The 12,580-nt window shown below is 36.5% G+C and overlaps 1 protein-coding gene and 1 long non-coding RNA gene across 12 annotated transcripts in view; one reads left to right on the top strand and one right to left on the bottom strand.

The window, feature by feature from the left end:
• LOC105476764 (uncharacterized) overlaps positions 1 to 12,580 on the bottom strand; it is a 111,627-nt gene that overhangs the window by 3,395 nt on the left and 95,652 nt on the right. For 3 of the 5 annotated variants that reach the window (XR_011615739.1, XR_011615741.1, XR_011615743.1), the window contains 4 exons: positions 11,282 to 11,387; positions 10,149 to 10,272; positions 9,357 to 9,491; positions 8,053 to 8,187 (listed from right to left, as the gene is read on the bottom strand). This is a non-coding gene — a long non-coding RNA (uncharacterized lncRNA). The remainder of the gene's footprint in view (positions 1 to 8,052; positions 8,188 to 9,356; positions 9,492 to 10,148; positions 10,273 to 11,281; positions 11,388 to 12,580) is intronic. The other 2 variants (XR_011615740.1, XR_011615742.1) reach the window with 2 other exon arrangements.
• The window catches only part of LOC105476766 (syntaxin binding protein 4), a 197,755-nt gene that overhangs the window by 163,883 nt on the left and 21,292 nt on the right, over positions 1 to 12,580 (top strand). For 6 of the 7 annotated variants that reach the window (XR_984222.2, XR_984221.2, XR_984220.2 and 3 more), the window contains one exon: positions 11,276 to 11,333. Coding sequence is in view for 4 of the 7 variants with exons in the window: in XM_011732940.2 (XP_011731242.2) it covers positions 11,276 to 11,333 (58 nt within the window). In the remaining 3 variants the exon portion in view is untranslated. Of the gene's footprint in view, positions 1 to 11,275; positions 11,334 to 11,972 lie in introns of those variants that run through there. The other variant, XM_011732936.3, reaches the window with a different exon arrangement.

Raw genomic sequence — 12,580 nt, 5'->3', positions numbered from 1 at the left:
ATGGCCAGCAAAAAAACAGGGACCTCAGTCCAACAGCTGCATGCTGAACTCTGCCAACAACAACAAAAATATTAGTTTGAAAGTAAATTGTTCCCCAGAGACTCCAGATACAAACTTACCCCAGCTGACACCTTGATTTCAGTCATGCCATGCCAGACTTTCAACCTACAGAACTTTTCAGAACTTGGATCTAATGCATAGGTGGTGTTTAAGCTGCTAAATTTGTGATATGTTATGCAACAGTAGAAAACTGTTGCTATAAAAGTATAAACATTATGTTTTTTTGAAAGCTTTTATATTTTTAATTAACAAATGATAATTGTATATCTTTTTGGAGTACAATGTGATGTTTCAGTATATGCGTACATTGTGGAATGATCAAATCAGGCCAATTAACATTTTCATCACCTCACATACTTATCATTTCTTTGTGGTAGGATGCTTAAAATCTACACTTTTAGCAATTTTGAAATATACAACACATTCTTATTAATGACAGTCACCATGCTGTGCAGTAGATCACCAGAATTTATCCCTCCTGTCTAACTGAAACTTTATACCTTTGACCAACATTTCCCCTTCCCCTGTTCCCTCCCCACCTGCCTCTGGTAACAACTATTCTACTCTTCATTTCTATGAGTTTGACTTTTTAGGTTTCACATATCAGTAGAGGTCACGTCATAGATGTCTTTCTGTGCCTGGCTTATTCCACTTTACATAATCTCCTCTAGATTGACCCATGTCGCAAATGACAGAATCCTTTCCTAAGGCTGACAAGATTCCATTGTTCATAATATTACATCCATTAATCTGTTGATGAGTGATATCTTGGCCATATCATGATGTTTCCATATCTTGGCTATTGTGAACAATGCTATAACTAACATGGGCATTCAGACATGTCTTCAACATGCAGATTTCAATTTCTTTGGGTATATACCCAAAAGTGGGATTACTGGATCATATAGTAATTCTAGTTTTAGTTTTTGAGGAACCTACATGCTATTTTCCAAAATGGTGTACTAATTTACATTCCTACCAACAGTGTACAAGGATTCTTTTCTCTGCATCCTCACCAATGATTATCTTTCAACTTTTTGATAATAGCCATTCTTACAGGTGTGAAGTGATATCTCATTGTGATTTTATTTTGCATTTCCCTCATGATTATTCGTGGTGAATCACTTTTACACATCTATTGGCCATTTGTATTTCCTCTTTTTAGAATTCTGGTATGCTGGTATGGGATACTCTTAGAAACATGGTACAGTAATATTAAGTGAATGACATCCCATAGGGATTTTATGAAATCACCTTGAGACACACTAATTTCCCTGTCAGTTTTGAATCTAGCATTTTGACCTAATTAGCAAGCTGCTGTTCCTATTTTCTTAGATCAAGTGTGTCTACCTATTGCTGTCAGGCAACCTGTTACAAGCAAATGGTAGTGTCCATTTTGAACTATCAGACATGCTGCTATGACTCTTAACCAGCGTAAATCAAGTTTGCTGGATAGCAACTTTACCACCTCTAATCACTAAATCAGTTTTCCTGGATAGAACAGAAAAGAGAAGGTGCATTTTTTTCCCAGTAATTCATGTTCAACAGCCACTGGCCCCTCAATATTTTTATCATTGTAATAACAACGGTGCTTCCCCAACACCCCGATTTGAGACAGGGTCTGGCTCTGTCACCCAGGCTGGAGTGCTGTGGCGCCATCTAGGCTCACTACAACCTCTGCCTCCCAGGCTCAAGCCATCCTCCCACCTCAGCCACCTGAGTATCTGGGACTGTAGGTGCATGCCACTATGCCTGGCTAATTTTTTGCATTTTTTTTTTCCTGGACTCAAGTGATCTACCTGTCTCAGCTTCCCAAAGTGCTGAGATTACAAATGTGAGCCACTGCACCTGGCCAACAGCAGTTCTTTTTAAAAACATGTTATCTTTGTATACGGAAATAAATTAGAGCCCCTCCCCTCTTCATCTCTGTACCCATAAGGAAAAGAAGAATATCAACTCTTGGGGAAAATAATTCAAATATTTCAGCATATTCGTTCACAGCCTCACTTTCAATTTATTATTATTATTATTATTATTATTATTATTATTATTACTATTATTTGAGACGGAGTCTCACTCTGTCCCCCAGGATGGAGTGCAGTGGCATGATCTCGGCTCACTGCCACCTCTGCCTCCAGAATTCAAGTGATTCTCCTGCCTCAGCCTCCTGAGTAGCTGAGATTACAGGTGTGTGCCACCACGCCCTGGTAATTTTTGTGTTTTTAGTAGAGACGGGGTTTCACCATGTTGATCAGGGTGGTCTTGAACTCCTGACCTCATGATCCGCCCTCAGCCTCCCAACATGCTGAGATTACAGACATGAGCCATCATTCCCAGCCCCATTATCTTATTAAACACCCTCTCAACATCTTTTTCTAAAGAACTCTCCTCCCAAATATTACATCCTGTTAAAGAGTAGGTATTTGTATAAATATAGATATTTGGTGGACATTGATTCCTTAATTCAGCAACTAAGAGCCTATCATGTGCCACAAGAATACTGGCAGTGAAACAATGAATGAACAGTACCTCCTCTTATGGAATTTGCATCCTAGTGAGGAAGGAGACAGAAAAGAAACCGGGTTGAGGGGGATAATGAGTGTCAGAGGTTGGAGAGGAAGGGAGCTGGCTCTTTTATGAGTGACTAGGGAAAGGATCACTGATTGAATGACATCTGAGCAGACCCTGAAAGGAAATGACAGAGTGAGCCATGCATTCAAAGGGAACAGCTCTCTAGGCAGAAGGGCTAGCAAGGGCAAAGGCCCTGAAGCAGGAACATACTTGCTATGTTCAAGGAACAGTATGAGACCAATGCAGCTGCAGCACATTGAACATAAGGAATTAAGAAGTGAAGTCAGAGAAGTTGGAGATGGGGGAGGCAGGTCATATAGAAGGAACATAATCTGACTTTTTGGTTTTTTAGTGATGCTGCCTACTAGTTTGAAAGTAGACTGTGGCAGGGATACCAGTTACAGTGCTATCAGAATAATCTAGGTAGGGGATGGACCAACTTAATAATGCTAGAAGTTTTGGGAAGTGGTCAAATTCTGTAACTAATTTGAAGACAAAGCCACCAAGATATGCTGGTTGATTACATATGGGATGTAAAAGAATGAAAAGGGTCATGGATGTGCTCTAGGCCTGAGCAACTGGAAGGATAGAAATTGATGGGGAAAGCTGAGAGGCGAGGTTTGGGTGAAGAGTCAGGAAATCGGTAATGGGCACCTTCAGTTTAAAAGTGATACAATGATAAAGGAAGAGAGGGCATGCACCTGAATTTGCCAGTTTGGAAATCAGGAGAGAGGTCCAGACTGGGGATAGAGAATTCTGGGTCACGTATGAATAGTATTTAAATAGAAACTGGATGAGATCACCTAACAAATGAGTGTAAGCAGGAAAAGAGCAGAAAGGAAGGACAGAGAGGAGTTGAAGAACCAAGCCTTGGAGCAGTCCAACTTTTAGAGATTGGGGAGATGAGAAGAAACTAGCAAATGAGCAGGGAAGAAACAGGCAGTGACAGAGAAGAACCTAGAGAAAGCTGTGTCTTTGCAGTCGAATAAACTGTTCCAAGGAGGTAGTGATCAACAGCATCACATACAGTCAAAAGTGAAGGAAGCTGAGGACTGAAAAATTGACTTCTGGACATAAAGTGACAAGAGCTGTTTTAGTGGCATAGGGCGAATGGTAGCCTCACTAGAGTTGATTTAAAAGAGAATGAATGAAAAGAGGGGAATTGAATGTAGACAAATCCATTTTTGTAAGGTTTTGTTATAAAGTAGAGCAGAGAAATGGAGTAGTAGCTGCAAGGAAATGTGAGGGCAAGACAAAGTTTTGCTTTTAATTTTTTTTAAGATAGAAGATAATTACAGCTCATTTTTATGCCCATGGTAATAACCCAGTACAGGGAGGGAACACAGATGTTAGGGAAGAAAGCAGACAATTGTTGGATTGAAGCTTTGAGTAAGTAAGATGGAAGGAATGCATGAGGTATGATCACAGAGAAAGGCGGAGTATGTGCATTGTTGGTGGATGTTGTGGTGGGAATCTAGAAATTCTCTTCCTGATGCTTCTGTGTTCTCAATGAGGTAAGAAGCAAGGTCTTCAACTACAAGAGGATAGGGTGAATGTACTGAAAGGCCTTTTTTTTTAATGAAGTACACAGTTATTTTATATGAAATGTATTATGAGATAACCAGTGAAAACCATCTCTTACCATAACAAATTTAAAGTGTTTAGCTTAGCAGTTGATGTACAGTAGATGCCAAAAAAAAAAAATGCTTTACTGTAAAACAAAATTGGGATCAAATTTTCATTTGATTTGTGAAATGAAGATCTGTTATTTCATCCAAAGCAATTATATATAACTTCAGAATTTCTGGAGAAATTGATGTATGGGGTGGGGGGTCCCTATAAAAATAAGAAGTTGGGTTGAGGAGAGTCAGATGTATTATTCATCATTACTGTCTACATTGATTAAATTTATTAGATGACTAATCATAACCAAGGTTGTTGGCAGGACAGAGTATGAGAAGATCATTTCATCCTATTATTCAGCTCTGTCTTTAGGCTGATCTCACACTCTAGTGAGGAAAGCTTCAGTAAGTTTTATGCTGAGTTTCATTAGTGCACAGAATAAAGTCCGTTGTATATTACTGCTTTTAAGCAAATCAAATCAAAGTGCCTTAGCCCAGATCATTCCCCCAGCATTACATAATATAAATGCCCAGAAACAACTGCTGGGGAAATCCCACATTCTCATCTTCAGTCTGGGTCATGGGATCAGAGTTAGCAATGTAAGAGAAAACATTTAAACTGGCCCCTTGAATGTCTGTACCTCAGAATTCAAAGAAGTGACTCCATAATTTAACTGAGAGGGAGAGAACTCCAACTGTAAAAAACACTGAATTCTGCATCTATTGGGAAGATAAATGCAGAAAATGAATGTTGGCATTTCCCCTTCTCTTTTACTGGTAATTCGTGTAGTATATGTTGGCAAAAAAAGTAATGACAGACAGATAAAGCAGACTGTGAACCACCAGATAACCTCTACAAGTTTTTTACACTGTTCTTCCTTTAATATGTTATAGCTTTTCAGTTGCCGGGTAAGTGACTTCTAACTAGAAATAGCTCATATCTAATTACATTAACATTTTAACTTTTGAATTTGGGATGCACAAAATGTGTGAAATTATATATGTATATATGTCATTTGCTTTTTTATTTTTTGTCTCAGACAACAATGATGTATATAACCAGGTGGTAAAATAATCAAGTCACAGGTCCAAAATCATGTTTGTTAAAACACAGCATTTTTGCAAGGCCAATATTAAGGAGTGTTTAAATCACAATTCAGAAAATATATACATTTTTTCAATTATTTTGATTTTAGTAGTGATTTTAATGGTTGAATGATTTTAATAGTTGAAATGATTTTAATAGTTGAAATACTGCATTATTTGGTTATTTATAGGTGGCAACCATCTCTCAGTATAATAGATTCCTTTTTCATAGGAAAATTAGCTAGTAGTTCTTTTTAAATTGGCACTGCAGTTCAGACCTACAAATTAACTTGTACAATTGTAAACATGTAATGTCTCTAAAATAGACTGCTTTGTGTTGAAGCCTAGAAATTATTTCAGTTCCTTTTAAAAGAGCATTGCTCTGGATAATAATGCACAAATTGAGACGTTGGGAATCTAGTTTACTTTTTGTGTTCCTCAAAGAGTTAGGCAAAAGTATTATTTGATTGTTTTAATTTTGACTGTTGGCAGTGCAAACAGGAGTTAGGGAAAAGAAGCAACACACAGTGCTTAAAAGCGTAGGCTCTGGCATCCGAATGCTTACATTCAAATCATGACTGCACTATCAGCAGTGTGACAATGGACAAGTTATTTAAACCTCGTTATCCCTCAGTTTCCTCTCTGCAAAATGAGGTTAATAACAGTATCTATCTCAAATTGTTGTGATGGTACAATGAATTAATAATATTTATAAACTACCTAGAAGAATGTCAGAAATAGTAGAAAGCACTATGTAAACATCCGATAAACATAGTTTATTGTTAGGGCAACAATTCTTTACACCTTTGGAAGCTGCTATCAATTTCATGTAATCTTCTATTGGATAAAACAGCGTTGCTGTCCTTTGATTTTTGGAACTTTCTGTGCAACGGGACCAGGGAGCTAAGAAGTGGGTAGCCACGGTAGTATGTTTGAGCTGGCTTCTACTGGCTTGCAAGAATTTTGTGAGCCAATTGTCAAACACAGTCATTATTAATAATTAAAATATTTAAACTGAAAAGTATATTAAAAGAAATGGTAATAAATATTTTAAAAACTAACCACTTCCTAATTATTTATTTGCATTTTACTCTTGTCTTTGTTCTTGAGATTATTTACACCTATTGTATCTAAGAATTATATATCATGGTGTATTACTATGCATTTCTTCCCATCTCCGTATTCAGTGACATCACATTGGTAGCTCAAAATAGGCATGGTATAGTGTTTACACTATGAAACTGAGCAAATGTTGCAAATCAAGCCTTGCCCCCACGCCTAAGAGCTGGTTGTTAAAACATTTACCATCACACTACTGGATCAGGGTCAGAGTGTCCCACTAGTTTCTGTTATTCTATTGCTGAATGTTATTCACGAGTAAAACAGAGATTGAGGAAAGGATTGTAAAAAAAAAAAAAAAAAGTGCTTACACCTTAATGGAGGTTTCCCCTATAAACACTTTCCTATGTTAAGCTTCCAAAATACTCTATATCACCAGAACCATAAGCAATGAAGAAAGGGCTGTTAATTTCATTACGATTAATAACAATTGTCTGCTTTTGTATATCATTGTGTAGTTACATGTTATCTAATAAGAGTATCATGCTAACCTCCTAAGCTAGAATGGTAGCTATTATCATCACTACTATATAAATGACAAATCTATTTATATAGAAAGTTCAGATTCCATAAGATTATTACTTTCCCATGGTTATTCAGCTTGCAATTGAAGAACATTACATATGGATTCAGATTTTCTGGCTGCAAATCAAGTGAAAATTCCATTTATGTGATGAATGTTATATTCTTTAGCAAAGCCTTATTAATTGTGAGTTAGAGATATCTCCCCCCAACACCTCCACACTCCCTCCCTCCCTCCCTCTCTCCTTCTGCTCTGCTCAGCATGTTGGATGCTAAAAGTTAAACGTATTTGAGTTTGCAACAATTTTATAGCACTAACAAATGTTTTTCAAATACATCTGGCTCTGTTATTACAGTATCTTTATTTAATCAGTTCCCATTGATGGTTATTTAGATTATTTCCAATTTTTTGTTTTTACAATGAACAGTCTTGTCAATAAAATATATCTATAGGATAAATTTCTACAAGAAAAATTGCTGGATTAAGCTATATGGAGATCATTCAACATAGTGATGAAGAGTCTGGGCTCCTTCCCCTGCTAGCTATGTGACCTTGGGAAAGTTATTTAAATTTTCTGTGCCTCAGTTCTCTATTGCTAAAATAGGGATAATAGCAGTACTTCTCATAGATTATTCGTGAGGATTAAGTGAATTGGTACATGTATGGTGCTTACGACAGTGTCTGGAGTCTAACTGCTCAATAAATGTCAACTCATTGTTATTAGCATTGAAAATTTTAGATAGGTATTTACAAGTTTCTCCTCATAAGTGTGTAATACTTAATACTTCTGTTAATGTGAGAATGACTATCTCTTCACATCATGAATGCTGTGCCTGATTAAACTACTTTTTAATGTTTGCTAATCTGATAAATGAACATGGTATTTCATAATAGCTTTTTATTTCTTTAATTAAGCATGAAGTTAAACATTTTCACATGTGTTCATTTGTGTTTCATGCCCTAAATGTTTCACATTTTGCCTATTTTGTTGTGTGTTATTGATCTTGTTATCGATTTGTGGGAATTCTTTCTGCATTAGGGAGTTCAGCCTTTTTCTGTGCTATGACTTACCTTCATCGTATTCCATATTTTTTTCATAGAACTTATTCCTATTTTTAATAACGTCTTTATGTCGATTTCAAGCTTCATATGATCCAGGGTCATGTCTATTTGTTTATCATTGTATATTGAGCATCTAGCAAAATGCTGAACACATAATGAAGGATCAGTAAATATTTAATGAATGATACATATGGTCCAGGTATGACAAAGAAAATATTTGATACATAAATAGACTGGGAAATCAGAAAGGAAACTATTTTGTCTGCAACGTAATGACTTTGGTTTTGGATATGTTGAGTTTTAGGTAACAGCCACTATTCTAAGTTGAATGTGTTTAAGACTCTTACGTTGGCAAGATACTCATGAAGATTTTGGAGTCATCACTATGAAGTTATTGATTCAAAACAGATGATCACTGATGGAAAGAATGTTATGGGAGGGTTCATAGACAATACTTCTAATCAAAAGCAATTCCAGGTGGTTATAGTTGTTGTAACATTTTTAAAGCAAATATGAAAAGAAAAAAATGGAAGCATTGTATATTTCCAAGTATAAAGATGTGATAAATGTGGGAAGATTTTAATGTTTGGAACAAAAATTATTATGGAAAAGTATTTAGATAATGTTAGTTATATCCAAATCACTTATTATGAAGAAATGAAACCTTTACTAATGGAAAACTGAGTTCATCAATAAGCTGGTGGGAATCAGAAGTCCTATTTTTGTATAAGGAAGGCTATTTGTGTTTTTTAGTTTATAATTGGACAGTGATTGTTTTCTATTACTGAAATATCACTGAGAGATTAATTACTATCATTTTAGTCTCTAGGTCTGTCTTTTATATAATAGATTATATGAAATCTGCACGAACAATAAGCAACTATTGAATCTCCCAAAAAGAAACACTTATTTTCTCAGAGCAGAGAACGTCTTCTAAAATAAGCTATACATATTATTTAATATCCAGGGATATCTTTATGGCTGCAGTCATTGAATAACCATTGTGACTTAAATGCCTATGAATTAGTACCTTTATAAGGCTGTTATAAAGTTATAATTCTTTTTTAATAATTGTAAAGAAATAATCAAGGCAGAAATTCTATTCTGATGGCACAGGGGATGTGGTCTGATGTTAATGTCGATTTTCAAATGCGCCTGTAGATTAAGAGATACTGTCTTGAAAGTGTCCATTTTTCTTTATTTATTAGAACATATCTGTAACTTAAGAAATTAGAAGGACAGATACAATTGTACTGATCAAATTATTCAGCAGACAAAAATTGTAGTCACATTAGAATAACTTCCTACTTAACTGTTAGCTGCCTTTGTCTTATTGATTGGAAATCCTGGTATTTCTGAGCATTTTTGTCATGAAAGCAAGGTTCTTAGGTACAGTCATCAGTTTCTTTCCTCCAAGTGAGGGGCTTGTCAGTGATGAATGAAGTGATCTATAAAAGAAGATGCAGAAAGCATGAAGACAGAAAATAAATCTACTTGAACTGGTACAGCAGAGCAGTTTATCATGGCGCATCTGGCTGAGCATGTGTTTGCAGTGGACACTAGAGGAGACGTATAGTGGGAGTCACTCAGGGGCTTTCAGGAAGCCAGTCATTTGCTTATGCCAAGCTCTAGGAAGTGCTTATTTCTACTTATAAGAGGAACATTTATTCATAAAGAGAGAATGGAAACTCCAAGGTGGCCTGCGTTAATATACAAAGGAAATAGTTACAGAATTTTTGCTCAAGGTGTGTATGACTTGTGGTAAAAGACTGGAAATAAACACAATGCAAAGTGTATTTCTTGTTTTTCATAATTACAAAAACGTCATCCTTAGAGTTGCTTCTCAAAGACTATTCGCAAGAAGCAAATGGCAGTAGAGTAAGGTTTCATTTCATTCAAATAGTTACTGTTAGGCCAAGCACGGTGGCTCACAACAATAATTCTAGCACTTTGGGAGGCCAAGGTGGGAGGATCACTTCAGGCCGGGAGGCCAAGGTGGGAGGATCACCTCAGGCTAGGAGTCTGAGTCCAGCTTGGGCAACATAGGGAGATCTGGTCTCTACAAAAAAAATTAAAAAATAAAAATTAGGAACGGTGGCACATACCTATAGTTCCAGCTACTCGGGAGGCTGAGGAGGGGGAATCACTTGAGCCCAGGAGTTCAGAGTTGCAGTGACCTATGATTGCACTACTGCACTCTTGCCTCGGCAACAAAGAGAAGCCCTGTCTCTAAAAACAAACAAGCAAAAATAGTTACCTTTCCTGCACTTTTGCTCTGCCCCTTACTGAGACTTGGGGAAAGGAAGTCAATGATTTGTTGTTAAAGCTCAGTTACTTTCCAAAGAGGTAGGCTACCTGAGTCGTGATAAGCCAGTGTCAAAGAACTGATCCAAAAATTGGATTAAAATCCTTAGCAGTACTTGGATGGGACAGCGGGGTGGAAACCACTGTGTTCTGGAAACGTACCACCCAAAATCAGAATGTAGGAAAATGTGGCTGCCTCAACTTGGGGCTGTTCTCTTGGTATGATGAGGGCCAAAATGTACTCATTTACAGAAATATGGCCAAATATTGCTTGCTTACGTCAATCCACATCTCTTTATAGCTAACTATTCTCAATCCCATTACAGAAATGGAAGCTAAGTTTAGCAAATTGTTTGGCCGTTTATGTTTAGTGCACAAAATTCTTAATTAACAAAGTAAAATGCCACAATCTATTGTAAATCGCTTTGCTAAACTTTCAAACTTAATAAGGAATTTTGTCTTGTCCAAAAGCTACTTTCAAACCCCTGCTGATCTGGCACTCATGTCTGATTCCCTGTGGAGCTGAGTGAAAGAATGTAAAGGGAGCCAATTAAAGAAACTTTGAGCCAGAATAGACAAGCAGAGGCCATCTTGTCCATCCTTCTGCCTTCAGGCAAAAACCATCCACTGCAACACAAATTTTTGCTTGAATCCTGCTGACAAAAATGCTCACCACATGTAAATGACAAGTCATAATCCAGTTATTGCAACTAAAGCAGATTGTTAACTGCTCAAGACTTATTTATTGTGTTCTAAAGATGCTGAGTATGAAAGCTCATCTGAATTGTCTTAATTCCCCCTTTCTAGAAAATTATTTTGTACAAGAAATGTGCTCAAATAATTGTAAAGATGAGGGAGTTTTGTGTCCAGGAAATAAAGTTATCTTTATCATCTTATTAAATATATTTTTGGTTTCCTTTCACTCTAGGTTTACCTTATGGGTGGGAGGAAGCTTACACAGCAGATGGAATCAAGTACTTCATCAAGTAAGTACAAGCATCTCAACCAAGTAAGCAATTTTCTTCACATCTGGAGAGAACCTGGAAGTTGCAGAATAATCAGCAAAACTAAGAAACCTTCTTGGAGGTTACAAAAATTAGTAACAAGAAATGAAGCCTCACCATTTTCATTTCATGTGATTTAAATGCTAATATCAGATATCATTTGGGGGAAAAATCCTAGTAATAATTTCTAGGGAAACATCAAAAAATTGGAACAGGATCATCATTTGAACTTAAATGCTGGCTGCCTAAATTCACTTGCTGGCTAATAGTATTAATGTTTATGAAAAGTTAATACCTAACAAAAAATGCATTTTGTATATCTTTAAAAGTTATTAACAATAATACTAATAATCAACATTTTTTAATGCTTTAACATGCACACAGTTCATTCTGCAACTGTTTTTTGAGCATTTGCTGTTTGCCAGGCAGTGTACCACACCCTGGAGATAGAGTGGTGAAATATATAGACTGGTTTCTTGATAGCATAGAATTTACACAATAGGAAAAACAGACAGTAAATAACTTGAGATAAATAGGACAGTATATGAACAAACTACCTCAGTGGATTCTCAGAGCAATCCCTTGAGGTATGTGTACCTTGTCATTTTTTCTGTTTTATAGGTGAAGAAAATAAGAGCCTTGAGTAGTTACCAAAAAATGTATCACTACTTAACTTGCAAGTCAGAACTAGAATCAAAGTCTTCTGACCCCAAGATTCTGCTACTACACTAGACTGTCACTGATAAAGACCCAGCCTTGAAAGCCTGAACGGGAATACATTCCCTAGTGCTGAACTGGTTAGTTTTGCCCTGGACAGAGCACTGTGATATACTTCTACCATTTCCTGAAAATTCCTTTTATGTCAGAATTGACATTTTGAGAGCACAAAGGGGAATCCCAGCAGACTCCTAAGATCTCAGAGAACTCCTTTGTGTATCCTTTTAGCAAAGTATACTTGGTATGCATTTTGGGAGGAAAAGGGAGACATGTCTTTGCTATCCCCTTTCAAACATGCAAATATTTTACAAAGCAATATCCAGATTTTGGATTCTCACGCCCTGCAACTTTACACAGTTCCTACATCTCTCTTAACCTCAGCTTTCACATTATATACTGAGGGGAATATTACCTACTTTATAAAGTTGTTCGATGTTAAGCACCTAGCATAGGACTTGGAACACAGTAGATGCCCAATAAATGGCCATCATGAATTTACAATATGGAGAAAC

This window comes from Macaca nemestrina, chromosome 17, assembly GCF_043159975.1.
Source record: "Macaca nemestrina isolate mMacNem1 chromosome 17, mMacNem.hap1, whole genome shotgun sequence".
Lineage (NCBI taxonomy): Eukaryota > Metazoa > Chordata > Mammalia > Primates > Cercopithecidae > Macaca > Macaca nemestrina.
The sequence above is the reverse complement of the archived record's forward strand: the minus strand, read 5'-3'. Positions and strand labels throughout refer to the sequence as shown.